This window comes from Aquarana catesbeiana, linkage group LG11 (genome assembly GCF_042186555.1).
Source record: "Aquarana catesbeiana isolate 2022-GZ linkage group LG11, ASM4218655v1, whole genome shotgun sequence".
Taxonomy (NCBI): Eukaryota; Metazoa; Chordata; class Amphibia; order Anura; family Ranidae; genus Aquarana; species Aquarana catesbeiana.
This window is the reverse complement of record NC_133334.1, coordinates 103,112,322-103,133,688: the sequence shown is the minus strand read 5'-3', so window position 1 is coordinate 103,133,688 and position 21,367 is coordinate 103,112,322. Positions and strand designations below refer to the sequence as shown.

Here is a 21,367-nt window from a genome sequence, read left to right as displayed (position 1 = left end):
TTATGCAAAAAGACAGCAGTTTATTATATTAACTGTTAAGAAGCATTTCAGGTTAAGCATAAAGGTCTATTTTACAAGGTGTTTTGTGATCTGGTAAATAAAATTGGTTTGAATTTATAAGACAGAATACATATTGATGAAAGTGAAAACATTTATTTTCTGGTGGAAATGCAATTAATGGTAACTTTGGTTAGAACATGGTACTGTGTTACATTCGCATTGTTCAATTATTTTGATCTGTATAGTAGATGTTGATGAGTCGGGACAGTGAAGTTCTATCGGTTTTACTGAGATGCGCACTGGACTGCAACAGCGGCACCTACCTTCAACCGCTTCAAATCCATCGTGATACCTGAAATAAAAATGCAAAGAATGTGAGAAATTGCTAGTGGACAGGGAGTAAAATGCAGAGCTCTTTTATATATTATATTATATTAGGCCAGCCTTAACCTTCTCAGCACAGAGGAACCCTTCAAACAGCTTTCCGGTCTCAGGGAACCCCTGCTCAAAATGACTATATCTACAACTCTTGATACATTAGTGTGATGATCAGTGGGAAGAATGCTCCTTACACTTGTAGTCTTTGGGAAGAGTTACCCATACCTCCCAACATTTGAGATGAGAATGAAGGACAGCTACTAACAAAATGTATGTAGGCATAGGACACGCCCCTGCCACACCCCCTTTAAAGGAGAATTAAAAAAAAAAAAAAAAAAAGGTTAATTAAATCCAGAAGGGCTTTTTTTACCACCACTATTCCTTTATATTGGCTTTTAAAATGTACAAATGCAGCAATTCAGAAATTGGATGAAAGGTTTAGCACTGGGAAACACTTTTTGAAAGATAAAAAGTGCATTTTATATTCAAGTATATGGATCAGACCAAAATGAGGGACACATAAAGGGGAAAGAGGGACATTGCTCCAAATCAGGGACAGTCCCTCCAAATCAGGGACAGTTGGGAACTATGGAGTTACCCCCTTACAAATACCCCCAAAAAAATCAATGGTGTCAGTGGGAACTTATCTGAGAGGCAGAAATTGCTAAAAGAACCTCTAGCAACCCTGGAAGAACCCTGGGGTTTAATTGAACCCTGGTTGGGAAACCCTGTATTAGGCTATATTTATGCAAGTGACTCCCTTTTAGGTCTGGAAACACTGTTTATATGTTCTGGGCACCTCCTCTTCTTCACGTGCCAATATGGAGACTCCAAACCTTCTGGCAGTGTTTAGCCAGGCATTCTTTTGTATAAGCACAGAATTTTGGGGCTGTAGTTCTGTACACCTAATATAACTAAGTACACTTTATGGCTTACTATGTCTTAACCACACATGGAAAGATACAGCTACATCATGTGGACATTTGACCATCACACCTATTTGAACTTGTTGGAAATCCCATTGCAAAACCATGGTCATTATTATGTGTTTGACCTGCGTTTGTGGTTATAACAGTCTTCACTCTTCTTGGAAAGATTTTCACAAGATTTTGGAGTGTTTCTGTGGGAATTTGTGCCCATAAAAAAGAGCATTTTTAAAGATCAGGTACTGATGTTGGCTGAAAAGACCTGGCTAGCAATCTGCACTCCAAATCAGCACAGGGATATTTAGTAGAGTTGAGAACTAGTGAAGAGCTTAGGTCGGTTCAGACATGAGTCTGAACTCGCCTAAGTTCTCCCGCTGGGAAGCTGTCAAAGCCTACAGCCAATCATTGGAGGTGGAGGCATTCACCGCCCCAAAGCCACAAATATGCATGTCTTCTTCCATACATGTGGCTGCAGGGTGGGGAATGACTCTTCCACTTATATTTGCCTGTCGGCTTTGACAGCTTCCTGGCAGGAGAGCTCAGTTGGGTTCAGGCTCATGTCTGAACATGCCTGAGCTCAACCCTTTTGAGGACTGAGCTCTATGCAAGTGGTGGAGGGAGACTGGTCATGCAGCCTTCTGAGAAGCGTGATTTGTTCCTGGGCAAGGACTGAGAATGTGGGAGCATGTACTGACAAAAAAGAGTAGCTGCCCCCCCCAAAAAATATGCAACTTAGTTACAGGCTAAAGGGAGAGAGAGAATTAACGGTGCTTCACTTTTTGAGTGAAGGTCAACTTTAAACCATATCTTTATGGAGCTGACTTTGTTCACAGGGGGAACAGTCATTCTGGAACAAAAAGCTGTTGTCACAAAACTGAAAGTGAACAATTGTCTAAATATCTTTCTATGCTGTAGTAATAACTGTATCCTTAAGGCCCTGTTCACACTAGTGCGATTCCTCATGCGTCTGCCATCACACTGCACTGCTCGAGAAAGGAAATCACATTATTCTCTATGGTGTCTGGTCACATCAATGCAATATGGGGTGCAGTGTGATATTTGTAAAGATGGCGCTTCTTTTAGTGCAGCTTAATGTGTTTTGGCCCCATAGACTTTGACGCAGTGGCAGTATCATAGCCAATGAGGTTCAACTGAGACGTGATTATTGCTAATTGCTTCCCGGTCTTTTGGCTAAGATCGAGTGTAGTATCTATTCTTATCAGTTTCCAGGAGGTGGCGCTTGCTTCCGTCCCTGATCTATGGCGAGATAGAGATGGGATTGCGGTTGCTATGCAAAGCCTGCTGGAGTGAAGGTAACCCGGAGCGGTTTGTAGCCGAAAGGGAAGCCTTCTGATGGGGACGGAGAACCATTCGGTCTTGGCGGAGGGTCGGGACCCTGGCCTTCTGGCCTAGATTGGGGCAGCTCTAGCTCCGGACAGTTATTCGGGAGAGAACGCTGGCTCCCCTTTCTCCCACCGGAGGAGCGGCCAGTATTTCTCAAATGTAATTAGGTAGGAGGGACAGAACGACGGTGAAGCCTGGCAAGGGCTCTCACCAAGCTTCCAGAACTCTATGCCTTCCTGCCTGGGGTGGGGGCTGCTGTGGTCTGGGCTGTGGGTCAGGGTTGCTTTGAAAAGCCAGTGGTGAATGTGCCCCTGAAGTGGCAGTTCAGGGGTGCCGTACAGTCACTGTGTTTATGCACTTGATTTTATGGCACCATGGCCACTTCATCACTACACACGTTTTTCACACCTGCCTCTTGGGCTGAGCCTTTTGGCTGGGACCAGGGGAAATTTGTAATCCTGGCCGGGGGGCGGCCATTGTATTACACAATGGTCACTTTTCACTCTCCCACCTTCCTATTCCCCCACTCTTTTTATTTATTCCCCCGTTTGTCACTTTTTTGTATTTTTTTTGTTTGATGTGTGTACACGTTTTGTCACTGTGTGGCGAGTAGGGTGTGGGTCCTCGGGCCTACCCTGAAAGTCTTGGGAAGGGGTGAACATAGGCCTTTTGGCTTGGTTTGCCCTCTCCCTTGGGGGCCTCCCTTCGGGGGAGCCCCACCTGTACTTGGGATGGTCTGTTTTGGCAGACCTTCCAGTAAATGGGGGTCCGTCTGGTTTGGGCCAGATGGACCCATTGTATAAGTACCTCAGTCCCTGTCTGGAGCCTAACGCCCCGGGGGATCAGTGTAAGGTCTTTCCCTAGTGGAGGACTCTGACCACCCGTTGCACGTTTTTGTGTGTCACTCTCTATGTGTGTGCACTTTTTTTGGCACTGGGTGGAAGTTTTTGAGGTGTGTTTCACGCCACTGGCTTTTCAACAAAGTGAATCACAAAAATGGTTGGGCAGGCAGATAAGATGGCTATTTATTTGTATGCCTGAATTTCAGCTTTAATTGCCCAATATTATTCAGTTATTCAGCTGAATACATTTTACTATTCTGCTAATCTGTGTTTAGTAGTATAAATAAGAGTCAAAATAAAATATAAAAGCCATGAGAAGCTCCACTAGTAATAAAATGATTGGTGAAAACAGAATAATGTATTTTTCCCTTACCATGATTCAGACTCGCAGTATCCCTGACACCTGGTCAGTGGCACTTCGGCCGTGCAATTATCCTTAGTGATGGTGTGTTTGTATTGATGAGGGTTGCAGCTGGTTTCTAAAAGAAAGGACATAAATGAATATGTTGCCTTGAAAGAAGAAGGATCCCTCACATCCTATTCCTTTCTTAAAATACAGTATGCAACAATAGGGCTTCTCTTCTATGCTTGTGTCTGCTTTTGCTCTACACTAGCATAGAAACACTATGGGCTTTATTTACAAAAGGTAAATCCACTTTGCACTACAAGTGCACTTGGAAGTGCCGTCGCTTTAAATCTGAATGGTAGATCTGAAATGAGGGGGAGCTCTGCTGATTTTATCATCCAATCATGTGCAAGCTAAAATGCTGTTTTTTATACTCCTTGCATGTCCCCCTCGGATCTACAGCGACTGCACTTCCAAGTGCACTTGTAGTGCAAAGTGGATTTGCCTTTAGTAAATAACCCCCTATGGCTGTATAGTAGTTTTACCTCTGACAAGTATACTTTTAAAACTTGTGCCTTCTCAGCCACAATTACAGTAATATCAGCAAGGTTCCCCAGTTGGGCTCGGTTCACACTGCTGCCACATGGGATCTGACTTGTGAGACCCCAAGTCGCATGACATGTCAAATTTTATGTTTCCCTATAAGAGCTGTCTTAACCACTTGCCGACCGCCTAACGTATATATACGTCGGCAGAATGGCACGGGCAGGCAGAATCACGTACCTGTACGTGATCTGCCTCCCGCGGGCGGGGGGTCCGATCGGACCCCCCCCCGGTGCCATCGGCGGTCGGCATCTGACTGGGAGCGTCGGGAGGCGAGGGGGAGACCATCCGATCGTGGCCCCCCCCTCGCGATCGCTCCCAGCCAATGGGAATCCTCCTCTGCCTGTGTATAGTTTCACACAGGCAGAGGATGTGATGTCATCTCTCCTCGGTCTGGCAGTTTCCGTCCAGCGCCGAGGAGAGAAGACATGTAAGTGCACAACACACAAACACACACAGTAGAACATGCCAGGCATACCTTACACCCCCGATCCCCCCCCGATCGCCCCCCGATCCCCCCCCAATCACCCCCCCCCCCGTCACAAACTGAGATTAGCAGTATTTTTTTTTTTTTTTTTTTTTTTTTTTCTGATTACTGCATAGTGTCAGTTTGTGACAGTTGCAGTGTTAGGGCAGTGAGTGGTAGCCCCCTTTAGGTCTAGGATACCCCCCTAACCCCCCCTAATAAAGTTTTAACCCCTTGATCACCCCCTGTCACCAGTGTCGCTAAGCGATCATTTTTCTGATCGCTGTATTAGTGTCGCTGGTGACGATAGTTAGAGACGTAAATATTTAGGTTCGCTGTCAGCGTTTTATAGCGACAGGGACCCCCATATACTATCTAATAAAGGTTTTAACCCCTTGATTGCCCCCTAGTTAACCCTTTCACCACTGATCACCGTATAACTGTTACGAGTGACGCTGGTTAGTTTGTTTATTTTTTATAGTGTCAGGGCACCCGCCGTTTATTACCGAATAAAGGTTTAGCCCCCTGATCGCCCGGCGGTGATATGCGTCGCCCCAGGCAGCGTCAGATTAGCGCCAGTACCGCTAACACCCACGCACGCAGCATACGCCTCCCTTAGTGGTATAGTATCTGTACGGATCAATATCTGATCCAATCAGATCTATACTAGCGTCCCCAGCAGTTTAGGGTTCCCGAAAACGCAGTGTTAGCGGGATCAGCCCAGATACTCGCTAGCACCTGCGTTTTGCCCCTCTGCCCGGCCCACCCAAGTGCAGTATCGATCGATCACTGTCACTTACAAAACACTAAACGCATAACTGCAGCGTTCGCATAGTCAGGCCTGATCCCTGCGATCGCTAACAGTTTTTTTGGTAGCGTTTTGGTGAACTGGCAAGCACCAGCCCCAGGCAGCGTCAGATTAGCGCCAGTACCGCTAACACCCAAGCACGCACCGTACACCTCCCTTAGTGGTATAGTATCTGATCGGATCAATATCTGATCTGATCAGATCTATACTAGCGTCCCCAGCAGTTTAGGGTTCCCACAAACGCAGTGTTAGCGGGATCAGCCCAGATACCTGCTAGCACCTGCGTTTTGCCCCTCCGCCCGGCCCAGCCCAGCCCACCCAAGTGCAGTATCGATCGATCACTGACACTTACAAAACACTAAACACATAACTGCAGCGTTCGCAGAGTCAGGCCTGATCCCTGCGATCGCTAACAGTTTTTCTGGTAGCGTTTTGGTGAACTGGCAAGCACCAGCCCCAGGCAGCGTCAGGTTAGCGCCAGTACCGCTAACACCCACGCACGCAGCATACGCCTCCCTTAGTGGTATAGTATCTGAACGGATCAATATCTGATCCGATCAGATCTATACTAGCGTCCCCAGCAGTTTAGGGTTCCCACAAACGCAGTGTTAGCGGGATCAGCCCAGATACCTGCTAGCACCTGCGTTTTGCCCCTCCGCCCGGCCCAGCCCAGCCCACCCAAGTGCAGTATCGATCGATCACTGTCACTTACAAAACACTAAACGCATAACTGCAGCGTTCGCAGAGTCAGGCCTGATCCTTGCGATCGCTAACAGTTTTTTTGGTAGCGTTTTGGTGAACTGGCAAGCACCAGCGGCCTAGTACACCCCGGTCGTAGTCAAACCAGCACTGCAGTAACACTTGGTGACGTGGCGAGTCCCATAAGTGCAGTTCAAGCTGGTGAGGTGACAAGCACAAGTAGTGTCCCGCTGCCACCAAAAAGACAAACACAGGCCCGTCGTGCCCATAATGCCCTTCCTGCTGCATTCGCCAATCCTAATTGGGAACCCACCGCTTCTGCGGCGCCCGTACTTCCCCCATTCACATCCCCAACCAAATGCAGTCGGCTGCATGAGAGGCATTTTCTTTATGTCCTCCCGAGTACCCCTACCCAGCGAACCCCCCCAAAAAAGATGTCGTGTCTGCAGCAAGCGCGGATATAGACGTGACACCCGCTATTATTGTCCCTCCTGTCCTGACAATCCTGGTCTTTGCATTGGTGAATATTTTGAACGCTACCATGCACTAGTTGAGTATTAGCGTAGGGTACAGCATTGCACAGACTAGGCACACTTTCACAGGGTCTCCCAAGATGCCATCGCATTTTGAGAGACCCGAACCTGGAACCGGTTACAGTTATAAAAGTTAGTTACAAAAAAAAGTGTAAAAAAAAAAAAAAACACATACAAAAATATAAAATAAAAAAAAAATAGTTGTCGTTTTATTGTTCTTTCTCTCTCTATTCTCTCTCTCTATTGTTCTGTTCTTTTTTACTGTATTCTATTCTGCAATGTTTTATTGTTATTATGTTTTATCATGTTTGCTTTTCAGGTATGCAATTTTTTATACCTTACCGTTTACTGTGCTTTATTGTTAACCATTTTTTTGTCTTCAGGTACGCCATTCACGACTTTGAGTGGTTATACCAGAATGATGCCTGCAGGTTTAGGTATCATCTTGGTATCATTCTTTTCAGCCAGCGGTCGGCTTTCATGTAAAAGCAATCCTAGCGGCTAATTAGCCTCTAGACTGCTTTTACAAGCAGTGGGAGGGAATGCCCCTCCCCCCCCAACGTCTTCCGTGTTTTTCTCTGGCTCTCCTGTCTCAACAGGGAACCTGAAAATGCAGCCGGTGATTCAGCCAGCTGACCATAGAGCTGATCAGAGACCAGAGTGGCTCCAAACATCTCTATGGCCTAAGAAACCGGAAGCTACGAGCATTTTATGACTTAGATTTCGCCGGATGTAAACAGCGCCATTGGGAAATTGGGAAAGCATTTTATCACACCGATCTTGGTGTGGTCAGATGCTTTGAGGGCAGAGGAGAAATCTAGGGTCTAATAGACCCCAATTTTTGCAAAAAAGAGTACCTGTCACTACCTATTGCTATGATAGGGGATATTTACATTCCCTGAGATAACAATAAAAATGATTAAAAAAAAAAAAAAAATGAAAGGAACAGTTTAAAAATAAGATAAAAAAATAATAATAATAAAGAAAAAAAAAAAAAAAAAAAAAAGCACCCCTGTCCCCCCTGCTCTCGCGCTAAGGCGAACGCAAGCGTCGGTCTGGCGTCAAATGTAAACAGCAATTGCACCATGCATGTGAGGTATCGCCGCGAAGGTCAGATCGAGGGCAGTAAGTTTAGCAGTAGACCTCCTCTGTAAATCTAAAGTGGTAACCTGTAAAGGCTTTTAAAGGCTTTTAAAAATGTATTTAGTTTGTCGCCACTGCACGTTTGTGCGCAATTTTAAAGCATGTCATGTTTGGTATCCATGTACTCGGCCTAAGATCATCTTTTTTATTTCATCAAACATTTGGGCAATATAGTGTGTTTTAGTGCATTAAAATGTAAAAAAGTGTGTTTTTTCCCCAAAAAATGCGTTTGAAAAATCGCTGCGCAAATACTGTGTGAAAAAAAAAAATGAAACACCCACCATTTTAATCTGTAGGGCATTTTCTTTAAAAAAAATATATAATGTTTGGGGGTTCAAAGTAATTTTCTTGCAAAAAAAAATTATTTTTTTATGTAAACAATAAGTGTCAGAAAGGGCTTTGTCTTCAAGTGGTTAGAAGTGTGGGTGATGTGTGACATAAGCTTCTAGATGTTGTGCATAAAATGCCAGGACAGTTCAAAACCCCCCCAAATGACCCCATTTTGGAAAGTAGACACCCCAAGCTATTTGCTGAGAGTCATGTTGAGTCCATGGAATAATTTATATTGTGACACAAGTTGCGGGAAAGAGACAATTTTTTATTTTTTTTATTTTTTTTTGCGCAAAGTTGTCACTAAATGATATATTGCTCAAACATGCCATGGGAATATGTGAAATTACACCCCAAAATACATTCTGCTGCTTCTCCTGAGTACGGGGATACCACATGTGTGGGACTTTTTGGGAGCCTAGCCGCGTACGGGACCCCGAAAACCAAGCACCGCCTTCAGGCTTTCTTAGGCCGTAAATTTTTGATTTCACTCTTCACTGCCTATCACAGTTTCGGAGGCCATGGAATGCCCAGGTGGCAAAAAAACCCCCCAAATGACCCCATTTTGGAAAGTAGACACCCCAAGCTATTTGATGAGAGGTATAGTGAGTATTTTGCAGACCTCACTTTTTGTCACAAAGTTTTGAAAATTGAAAAAAGAAAAAAAAAAAATTTTTTTCTCGTCTTTCTTTATTTTCAAAAACAAATGAGAGCTGCAAAATACTCACCATGCCTCTCAGCAAATAGCTTGGGGTGTCTACTTTCCAAAATGGGGTCATTTGGGGGGGGTTTGTGCCACCTGGGCATTCCATGGCCTCCGAAACTGTGATAGGCAGTGAGGAGTAAAATCAAAAATGTACGCCCTTAGAAATCCTGAAGGCAGTGATTGGTTTTCGGGGTCCCGTACGCGGCTAGGCTCCCAAAAAGTCCCACACATGTGGTATCCCCATACTCAGGAGAAGCAGCTAAATTTATTTTGGGGTGCAATTCCACATATGCCCATGGCCTGTGTGAGCAATATATCATTTAGTGACAACTTTGTGCAAAAAAAAAAAAAAAAAAAAAAAATTTGTCACTTTCCCGCAACTTGTGTCAAAATATAAAACATTCCATGGACTCAACATGCCTCAAAGCAAATAGCTTGGGGTGTCTACTTTCCAAAATGGGGTCATTTGGGGGGTTTTTATGTCATCTGGGCATTTTATGGCCTTCAAAACTGTGATAGGTAGTGAGGAGTAAAATCAAAAATGTACGCCCTTAGAAATCCTGAAGGCAGTGATTGGTTTTCGGGGCCCCGTACGCGGCTAGGCTCCCAAAAAGTCTCACACATGTGGTATCCCCGTACTCAGGAGAAGCAGCTAAATGTATTTTGGGGTGCAATTCCACATATGCCCATGGCCTGTGTGAGCAATATATCATTTAGTGACAAATTTTTGTAATTTTTTTTTTTTTTTTTTTTTTTTGTCATTGTTCAATCACTTGGGACAAAAAAAATGAATATTCAATGGGCTCAACATGCCTCTCAGCAAATTCCTTGGGGTGTCTACTTTCCAAAATGGGGTCATTTGTGGGGGTTTTGTACTGCCCTGCCATTTTAGCACCTCAAGAAACGACATAGGCAGTCATAAATTAAAGGCTGTGTAAATTCCAGAAAATGTACCCTAGTTTGTAGACGCTATAACTTTTGCGCAAACCAATAAATATACACTTATTGACATTTTTTTTACCAAAGACATGTGGCCGAATACATTTTGGCCTAGATGTATGACTAAAATTGAGTTTATTGGATTTTTTTTAGAACAAAAAGTAGAAAATATCATTTTTTTTCAAAATTTTCGGTCTTTTTCCGTGTATAGCGCAAAAAATAAAAACGGCAGAGGTGATCAAATACTATCAAAAGAAAGCTCTATTTGTGGGAAGAAAAGGACGCAAATTTCGTTTGGGTACAGCATTGCATGACCGCGCAATTAGCAGTTAAAGCGACGCAGTGCCGAATTGTAAAAAGTGCTCTGGTCAGGAAGGGGGTAAAACCTTCCGGGGCTGAAGTGGTTAACTGATATACACAAGTCACTTCAACTTTATGCCTTGTACACACGATCAGACTTTCCACCAACAAAACTGTAGAATTTTGTCTGAAGGGCGTTGGCTCAAACTTGTCTTGCATACACACAGTCACACAAATGTTGGCCAACAATTTCGAACGTAGTGACGTACTAGACGCACTACGTGGTTTTTCACCTCTTTAGCGCCACCCTTTGGGCTCCTTCTGCTAATTTAGTGTTAGTAGAAGTTTGGTGAGTTTGATTCGCGCTTTTCTTTTCACGATTTTCATTTAGCGCTTTTCAGTTTGCGTTTTTCATTATGTGCTTTTCAGTTCGTTTCTGAATGGCCGTTCGTCAACCAGACATGTTGCGGAATCGGAGAAGATAACATGTTATTTATTATTGGCCTTGGAGTTATTGCTTTGACATTATTTTTTTCGGTTGAAGGTTGAATAATGATTTGATTTGGTATATTTTTGGATGCATAGAATGCACTTTTTGGTTAAGTTCTATTGGCGGATAGCATGTCTAATTTTTTTTTTTTTTTTAATGCACAATAAAAAAATTGTGTAGAATAATACTTGGCTATGTGTTTTACTTCAAATGACAGTTTGGGAGTAGGCAATTACATTAAAAAAAATACAATGTAAAACTGACAAGGGACACCAACATAGTTGTATCTTTGATCTTATAAACTAGGGGATAATGGTGTTGTGGTAACTTGCCCAAATAAAAAAACAAAAGAAAACATAATAATATTATTCTTGATATCACTAGAAAAAAAAAGCCTTTGAAAATTCGTTTGCAATAACTCCATCAGTATCACCAGCAAAGCAGCTTCATGATTATCCCATTAAAGAAGAAGAGAATTGTGCATTGCATTTGGAGATTTCATAATTTGCCACATGACGGATGTTAAATCTCCATTAAAAATGTTTACAAGACGACCGCTTCTGCTTCTGAGCATGCATGTTTGTACTTTGGACTTTTGTCCGACGGACATTTGTTGGCGGAAAATTTGAAGACATGCTATCCAACATTTGTTGGTGGAAAGTCAGACAAAAATTGTCTGATGGAGCATACACATGGTTGGATTTTCCGCCAACAGCCTGACATCCAACATTATCCATCAGAAAATCCGATCGTGTATATGGGGCTTTAGAACAGGTTCCTGAACTACTTTGGTCCGACTTGGGTGCAATTTCAGCCCTTGTACAGGCTCCTAAATAGCATCCAAGTCGGATCAAGTCGGAAGGAAGTCACAGGGCAAAGTCGCATGCAAAGTTGTACAACTTTGCCATCGCAGCAGTGTGAACCAAGCCTTAATTGATGGATTGTATTCCTCTGACAATCATGTAATTTCACAATACAGTTCACTGCTCTAATTACAAACATATGTTAAAGTAGAACTATAGGCAAACCTCTTTTTTTTCTTCATTTTGGATAGAGTAATGAAGATTTTTTTTTTTCACCATCTGTGTCCCATTGAGGAGATTTCCCTTCACTTCCTGTCCCATAGCAAAACAGGAAGTGAGAGGAAATCCCTGCAAGTTAAGGGAAATCCTTGGGGACCCCCAGGTCACCACAACTAGTGTCCTCATTGGAAGATTTCCCCTCTGTTAATTTTTTTGGGACAAACTAAAATGTGGGACTTTCTTTTAATTTCACTTTCAATGATAATGGTAAACAGGACAAATAGAAAGGATGCACAGACAGTGATAGAAACTGATGTGCGTTCTAATCCATCTACACTTTGTCGAAAACTAAAAAAAAAAAAATGTTTTGCCTTTAGTTATAATTTAAGTTTTTCGAATACATTGCCAAATAGAGGCTCGATTCACATCTATGCATGTTGCTTTTGAGCGTTTCTGCACTGCTTTTTTACCTCGATTTTTCTGCAATTTGCGTTTTTTTGCTTTTTTTTTTTAATTTGTTGTTGGGCAGATTTAACCACTTCAGCCCCAGAAGGTTTAACCCCCTTCCTGACCAGAGCACTTTTTACAATTTGGCACTGTGTCGCTTTAACTGGTAATTGCGCGGTCATGCAATGCTGTACCCAAACAAAATTTGTGTCCTTTTTTCCCACAAATAGAGCTTTCTTTTGGTGCTATTTGATCACCTCTGCCATTTTTAATTTTTTGCGCTATACACAAAAAGAGAGTGTCAATTTTGAAAAAAAATATATTTTTTTACTTTTTGCTATAGTAAATATCCCCAAAAATGTTTTTAAAAAACAAATTTCTTCATCAGTTTAGGCCAATATATATTCTTCTACATATTTTTGGTAAAAAAAAAAAAAAATTGCAATAAGCGTATATTGATTGGTTTGCGCAAAAGTTATAGCGTCTACAAACTATGGGAAAGATTTATGGCATTTTTTTTCTACTAGTAATGACGGTGATCTGCGATTTTTAACAGTATTGCGACATTGCATCAGACAGATCGGACACTTTTGAGACATTTTTGGGACCATTGACATTTATACAGTGATCAGTGCTATAAAAATGCATTGATTACTGTGTAAATGACACTGGTAGGGAAGGGGTTGACACTAGGGAGCGATCAAGGGGTTAAATGTGTGTTCCCTCAGTGTGTTCTAACTGTATGAGGATAGGACTACATAGTACGAACAAACGACATGTCTCCTCTTCTCTGACAGCACAGGGATTAGTGTGTTTACACACACAAATCCCTGTGATGGCGTTTGTGCACGTGATTGCGCGTGGCCGGCGGCGATTGCGACCGCCAGCCACGCGCATTGGGTCCCCCGCCGTGCATCGGGCACAGGAGTGCCCACTGGCGGCCCCTAAAGGAACCCCATACCTGTACAGCGTTTCACGCAGGGGAGCCATTCTGCCCCCATATATAGATGTGAACTGGTCGGGAACTGGTTAAAAACGCAAATTGCGGCAAAATCATGGTAAAAACGCACTATATGCTTTTCTGAGGTTTCTCCATTGAAGTCTATTGAAACAAAAAAGCAAAAAAAGCACAGTTTTGCATTTAAAAAAGTCCCTGACCCTTTCCAAAAATGCAGAGGCACAAAAATGCATTGATGTGAACGTGTTCCATAGGAACCCATTTTAAAAAAATGTTCTGCCTTTCTGCAAAAAGCAACAAGTATGAAAAAACGCATTGGTGTGAATGGAGCCTATAACAGTTCACAGCAACCAGGGTGCCTTGTTGGTACCTATACTGGCACTTGTATGCGACATGAGGGACTGACATGTAAACACAATGTAACATCTGGGTATTGGGCTTCAGAAACATTTTAAAATAACAGACAAATGGTAACTTCCGCACAGATGATGTAATCACTCCATTCGTTTTGTATTTGAAAGGAGAACTCCGGAAGTTTGACTGGAGCAGCCTTAAAGCAGTTTTGAATCCCAAACCAAAAATGTATTATATTGCAGGTTACCAATCATTAGATGTGATGACTGCATTAGTTTTCTTTTTTTAGGCTTTTTTCCCCCCTCGGTTTCCAACTGGTGATCTGGCCAGTAACACACCTCCTGTATTATAGTGCCCCACTCTGGATGAAGGCACACAGGAGTCAGGTGTTTGTTAATAAAAACGTGAATAATCCTCTCATATTTAGTTGAATGAAACAAGGCATATCATCAAAGGAAAACCAAGCCAAGCAGCAGCGATCCAGAGTAATGTAGAGCAGAGCCACCAGCAGCAGAAAGGACTGTAGTAGTACCCGAACTGATCTGACAGCGTGGGAAAGTTCCTTGATGACATCAGACATTGGGGTGTGGAAGGGGGTGTGACTAGGCATTTCAAGGCTGCCTCCATATGGCTAACTCTCCTCTTTATGAATATACTGGCTGGCACCAAGTGTATTATCCTGGATCATTGCTGCTCAGCTTGGGTCCCTGTAATGACAGCTTTTGCTTTGATAATAAGCCTTTTTTCATTCTACTGAATGAGTGGATTTTTTACTTTTTTATTAATAAATACTTGACTTGGTGCACTTAGATGTGCCTTTTTTTATCCATTTACTATATTACAGATGACTCTTCCATCTGCTGAGGTGCTGCTCTGATAGGAGAGGAAAGCTGGTCCGCACCTAAATGGACTCATGAACTGTGAATTTAGCCCTTACCACTGTTAAGGTTACTGGCTGTCTTTGCGCCATAATTTTTCATTATTTATGAAAATAGAAGAAAAAAAAGCCTAAAAAAGAAAGTTAATACAGCCATCACATCTATGAAATGGTTAGCTGCAATAGAATAAATATTTGCTTTTTGGTTTAATACCACTTTAATGTTCAAATAAAATGTTAAAATCTTGACTGTAGGAGGATTTATATCCTGCCTGACTGATTATCTCTGTTGCATACCTCCCAACATTTTGAGATGGGAATGAGGGACACCTACCAGCAAATGAATGTAGGCAGGGACACGTCCCCTGCCACACCCCCTTATAGGAGAATTAACCCAAAAAAAGGTTAATTAAATCCACAAGGGCTTTTTTCTTACCACTACTATTCCTTTATATTTGCTTTTGAAATGTACAAATGCAGCAATTTAGAAATTGGATGAAAGGTTTTTGAAAGATAAAAAGTGCATTTTATATACAGCTATATGGATCAGAGCAAAATGAGGGACAAATGAGGAGGAAAGAGGGACAGAGGGACATTGCTCCAAATTGGGGACAGTTCCTTTGAAATCAGGGACAGTTGGGAGCTATGCTATTGTGCAGGGCTCCCATAGAAATTAGACTTCCCCATGATACTGATTGGGGGTCCTCTAATTTAGCTAAAAAACATTTTATTAAACTCCTGTATAATAAATAGTTATTGCCTAATTTTACTTCTAAGCAAATTTTTGCCCAAATAATGGAGATATGCTTGAAGATACAATATCAGTCCTCAAACACATTGTCTAAGTCAGAAGATTTACAACAGTCCAGCTAAAGATGTTTTTTGGTAACTCCAGTACTCTTACGTTGCTACAATAAAGATACAGTAAACTGGACTATAGATTGTGTGATACAATCCCATAACCTTTTACTGTAAAGTAAATCTCTCATTAAAAGAAATACGATAGCTGCCATGAAGAAGTCAGAGTCAGAACTTCTGATCTACATAACTGACTGGAGATGCAGATGGAGATGGTTGTCATGCATGTGGCTACCTTTTCCAACGCAGGCAAAATGCATGCTCCTGATAAGAAGCAACATGCAGCTGACTCTTTTCTAGTTGACTCCTCTCCTTTTTTCCTTTTCCAGGCATTTTCTTTACAGAAAGGGGATTGTTGCAATTGGCTAAAGTAGAATTCCAGCCTAAACCTAACTAGTCTTCAAATGTTCCCTCCCATCTCCTATCACATCTATGCTGCCTTAAAGATGTATATACTTACCTTACCAACAGTATTTTTAGTCCACTCTAGTCCAGTCCCGCGATCTCTTGTGTCAGTGCAGGGGAGAAGAAGGAGTATGCGACAATGTCTAGGAATTCCAGGAGCCATGACATCATTCATAGGCTTCTATGTCCCAGCCGTTATGCTCGCGCTCTCAGAGCTGCGGATCACGTGACTGGACCAGAGTGGGCTAAAAATAGGTAAGTATATCAACTTTTTACTAGTAGGAAGGGAACATTTTTAAGACTATTTAGGTTTAGGCTGGAATTCCACTTTAAAGTATAGGTTCTCCTTTAGAAAAATGTTCCATGTTACACACATATTTTACATGTAACCAGTTTCAGCGAATTCCCCTGTGACAGCAGGTGGTGCTTCCTCTCCTCTGCAGCTGCTGTCACATTCAAAATTGGCGTGGCTGTGTTGATCTGTCAATGAATAAACTACAAGTCCCGTCTACCATGATGGCAGACAACTTGTAGTTTTCAATGGATTGCAAGCGTGCTGATCAGCGCATTCGTAGTCTATTGATACTTCCTACAGCTCTGACACTGACAGCCAGGGGCGTTGCTAGGGGGTGGCTTTTGGGGCTATAGCCCTGAATCTGGGGCCAATAGCCCCGAGTCTCTGCAGTGGTCCCCAAAGTGGAGGCTCTCTGGGGACCCTTATGTAAGTGGGGGGCTCTCTGGGGACCCTGATGCAAGGGAGAGGCTCTCTGGGGACCCTGATTTTAAGGCAGAGGCTCTCTAAGGACCCAGATTTAAGGGGGAGGCTCTCTGGGGACCCTAATGTAAGGGGGGCTCTCTGGGAACCCTGATGTAAATGGGGGCCCTCTGGGTACCCTGATGAAAGGGGGAGGCTCTCTGAGGACTCTGATGTAAGGAGGAGGCTCTCTAGGGATCCTGATGTAAGGGGGGACTCTCTGGGGACCCTGATGTAAGGGGTGACTCTCTGGGGACCCTGATGTAAGTGGGAGGCTGTCTGGGGATATATAAACACACACACACGTATATTACTGTATATACATTTGTATGCCCGCCCAAGCATATGACTTTCTTTACTACGCTGCTATGGGCTCTAGCCCCAGATCTTTTGTAGACCTAGCAACGCCCCTGCTGACAGCCCATACAGAGATAAGGGCACAGAGCTGTAGGCAGAGTCTGCAGGAGCCTGACATTGCACCCCGATTCACTGATCGCAGGTGCAATGCTCTGCAGGCTTCTGTGAAAAAAAATATAAATGCACATTTTTTTTCCTGCATAAATATGTGTATTTATTATTTGTTTTATAGAGGTGAACTTAGCCTTTAAGTCCTTTTCCTAAAGGAGAACTATGAAAAAATAAATATGGCAGCTCAGCTGCTCCTGAGTCACTGAGGATGAGGTGTTGTGAATTTACTGGCTTCAGGCTGGCTTCACATTGTGTGTGGACGTGGCTCACAGCAGGGGTCTGGTACATCCCTTTTCTCAGTTTCAGGGACGAATCAGGCCCAAATTTTTGCCTAAATTCAGACCTGAAACAGAGCCAAAGAATGCTTTCTGTGGCCGTCTCAGAGATGTGTAAACCGACACCATTGAGAGCCGGTCACAGTCTCCTGTCATGTGAACTGGATGCGGAAAAATTCGCATCAGTGTGAACCCAGCCTCATGCTTGTTGTAGGTCAGTGACTGACTAGGCACCAAAGTACAATTATAGGAAAACCTTTTTTTTTCATTTTGAATAGAATAAGGGAGGGTTATAATCGCTGTCAAATTTTTTTTCTCGCCGTCTGTGCCCCATTGCTGAGATTTCCCCTAATTTCCTGTCCCATAGCCAAACATTAAATGAGAGGAAATCCCTGCAATTAAGTGATCTCCCTGGGGACCTCCAGGTCACCAGAATTAGTGTCCCCATTGGAAGATTTACAATTATTTTTTGGGGACAACCTAAAATTGTGATTTTCCTTTAATGATAATCGTAAACAGGACAAATAGAGAGAGTGAATCTCCATAACGGGGACACAGACAGCCATAAAAACCTGACAAGCAATCGAATCCCTCTGTACTTTATCCAAAAATAAAACAAAGTTTTGCCTTTAGTTATACTTTAAGCCAGGATCAGGATGACAGTTTAGCCAAGGTGGCCCTCATTATTGTATGCTCATGGGCCCCTTTTAAACAGTATTGTAATAAAAAAAAAAGAAACAATAAGAAACAAAAACAATCTCAGAAACAATCCAGGAGCACAGGCTCCTTTCCTCCCTACTCCTGTGCTCTGCTCTGTAAAACCATACATTTATATGTGGCTATATGCAGGTCTGTGTATGCTAAGGTAATCGAATCTATTGTTGAGGAGGTGTGTTTAAAATAAGCACATTTTGTCCAGCTTGGTGAATAATTCTTTATCCAATTCTTTTGCTGTGCACCTGTTAGGCTCATTGTGCACTAAAGCCCATTTTCTGTTGTCTTTCTTTAGCTCATTTGGCAGCAGGAAGTCATTTATCTGTTACCTGAAAAAGGCCAGTACAATCCTGAGAAAGTAGAGACGTTACAGCTCTTTGTGTGAATGCATGTATCCTAGTGCTCTTACTCAGGGCTTTTTTTCAGCTGGAACTTGGTGGAACTCAGTTCCACCACCTCTGGCTCAGGCTCTCTGCCTAACACTATCACCTGTAAACACAGAAGTCACCTACAGTGGAGGTACTAGAGCCGGCTGGGTGCTTCAGCTTAATACAGCAACAAAAGTAAGATATGTATACGATGGTGGAGATTTTAAGGAAGAGGGGGTTGCATGGAGAGGTCAGAGCTGAAGATAGGTGAAAGTGGGATGTGGATGGGGAATGCAGAGGTAAGCGGGTGTGAGAGAAGGCTGAACTCTGCACTCTCTTTGTAGTGCACTCCTGAACTCTGCACTCTGTATGTAGTGCACTCCTGAACTCTGCACTCTGTATGTAATTCACTCCTGGTGTTTAATGCCCCTTAAGACCCTTCCACTGTTAATGAAATGTAACCACACTATTAACCCACTATGTAATGGGGTTTGGAGGGTGTGTGTGTGAGGGGGTTTCGGGGGGGTTGTGATTGAGTTCCTGCACCTATTTTCTGAGAAAAAAAGGACTGCTCTTACTGACTTGATTTTGTAGGTACAAGTTACAGGACTGTCTTTATAACCATTGCTCTACTAACCAGGAACAAATATGCAGGTTGGGTGCTCTGACTTTGTTGGCTGAATGCTGGAGAGAGTAGTATGAAACCTCAGTTTAGCACACTGAGAATTATAAAGTAAGCCTTCCCCAGTAATCTATTTGTTCAAATTCTTATCCCAGCACTTACAGTTTACAGCTTTCAGTGCTGCTGGCTCCTGCTTTCTCAGTGCTGCTTACTTGATCTGCTGGTCTACACTAGAATGCATTAATACTGGGCAGTGCAGTCTCCAGCCAGTCTAATAGCTTGATCAAGCGGGCAGAAGAAGGAAAGAGCAGGGGAGTATTTTAGACTTAGTATCTAGACTATGAGGCTCTGTGCTTCTATTGATTCACACAGTGTAGGAAGACACAACTCTAGTCCTTGCATGTGTAGCACCCTCCTAGCATAGGAGGCTAGACACATTTATTTTTGGATCCTTCTGTAGTCAAGTGAGCAGTGATTGTTTGCTCTGGTCTGTTCAAGGTTTCACAGACTGGGAGTTTGATTGCTTTCCCCTGCCTGGGAGGAAGATTTAGATGATCAGCCTTAACATTTATCATGGTCTGGTCAATCACTGGAGAAGAGTGTCCAGAAGGGGGCTGGGGAGGTGGTAAATAGTCTAAAGCCCTGGAGAGATTGTTCCTTCTCCCCAGGAGGGTTTCAAAGACTCAGGGGCTGCTGTTCTGAAGTAGCTGTGGACTATGTAGCTGTTCTTGAGGTCTCAACAGTGTCAGGGATGAGGGACTGAAGTGATCATCTGAGGATCTGGCTGTAGGACTTCACCATAAGGAATCTGGTTTGGAGAAGGAGTGTCTCCCTCACTGGATCCTTTCTGAAGGAAGCTGGAAGGTGTGCAGCTGTCCTTGGCCCTTGTGATGACCCTGAATTGATTTCTGGGGACTGTGTGCTTTTGGGATATAAGTGCCAGAGGTAGCTTAGACTGAGACAGCTCTCACAGGGTTTCAGACTACTGGTCATTTTCATGTCCTCAGCAAAATCCTGGAGTGTGAGCTTAGAGAAAAGTGTCTTCTTATTACTATGCAAGTGTTTTAGAATATACCATGCCCTAACCCCTCTCTTGTTTAAAGTTCTTCAAGCAATACATTTCAAAAAGACATCACCAAGACTGAGTTATTGGAGCCGGTGTGCATAGACTGGTATTTGTGATGCTGGGCAGCCTCTATACTATTTGGGAAGAACCAACTAATACCAGTGGCCCCTACAGGGGTAGAGCTAAACATGCAAGGGTGTCTCAATAGGTCGCTGCAAGAGAACGACCAGCCTAAACTGGAACATAGGCAAGGATCAAAAGATAAAGCTCAGTAAGTGTTTACATTAGCTGCTGAAAGTTCTTAAAAAACTTAGGGTTCAATATCACTTAAAGGTAAGTCAGCGACTAAGTAGTGAACCAAGGATGAGCCCCAAAGCCTTATTTCCAAAAGGAATTAAGCACTATTTGCTTGCATATGTCTTGGGGATTTGGGGATATGTCTATGGGGATTGATTTACTAAAACTGGAGATTGCAAAATCTGATGCAGCTATGCATAGAAACCAATCTTCTTCCAGGGTTTTTTGTCAAAGTTTAACTGAACAAGCTAAAGTTAGAAGCTGTTTGGCTGTAATGCACCAGATTTTGCACTCTCAGGTTTTTGAAAATGAATCCCAAAGTGTAGGATAAAAGTGCTTAATCACACAGCAATCTTGTCTAATGTGTGATCCAGGTCACTTTCTAAACAAGTATTGTCACAACATGCAGTAATACCAGAGAAGTAGGTATAACTTTTTGCAAATATGAATTCCCTTTGATATGCTAGTACAGGCATGTATAAAGTACTAGAAATCTAAAGAAGCTTTAAAGTAGAATGAAAGAATAAACTTTTTTTCTTACATTTTGGATACAGTAAGGGAGAGTTATAACACCTGCCAGTTTTTTTTTTCACTTCCTGTCCCATAGCCAAACAAGAAGTTAGAAGAGATCCTTTCAAAGTGAGATAATCACTTGTTGTTAACAGATTGCCAGAACTAGTGATCCCTTTGTAAATTTTCACCTTTTTTACTGTTCTAAACACATTCACCTTCACCTTCAGTGATAATGTTAAACATGAGAATACAAAAAAGAAAGGTATTCCCATAATTATTCATGGATGAGGCAATGTGAGTGCTCTCTTTTCTTGTTATCAACGTTAAAGGGGTTGTAAAGGTAATATTATTTTTTTTTAAAAATAACAAACATGTTATACTTACCTTCACTGTGCAGCTCGTTCTGCACAGAGTGGCCCCGAACCTGGTCTTCTGGGATCCCTCGGTGGCTGTTTCAGCTCCTCCCCGCAAGCATTCACCACCTTAATGCGAGCTCCCTCGCATGGTGGTGAGTGC

General features: G+C 42.8%; 1 protein-coding gene and 1 pseudogene across 4 annotated transcripts in view; one reads left to right on the top strand and one right to left on the bottom strand.

Annotated features, from left to right (window-relative positions):
* LOC141112213 (uncharacterized) overlaps positions 1 to 21,367 on the bottom strand; it is a 189,119-nt gene continuing 167,752 nt past the window's right edge. For all 4 annotated transcript variants that reach the window (XM_073604812.1, XM_073604813.1, XM_073604814.1 and 1 more), the window contains 2 exons: positions 3,864 to 3,969; positions 1 to 352 (listed from right to left, as the gene is read on the bottom strand). In XM_073604812.1, the coding sequence (XP_073460913.1) occupies positions 175 to 352; positions 3,864 to 3,969 (284 nt within the window). In that variant the 3' untranslated portion in view covers positions 1 to 174. The remainder of the gene's footprint in view (positions 353 to 3,863; positions 3,970 to 21,367) is intronic.
* On the top strand, positions 2,416 to 2,537 carry LOC141113070 (U4 spliceosomal RNA; annotated as a pseudogene).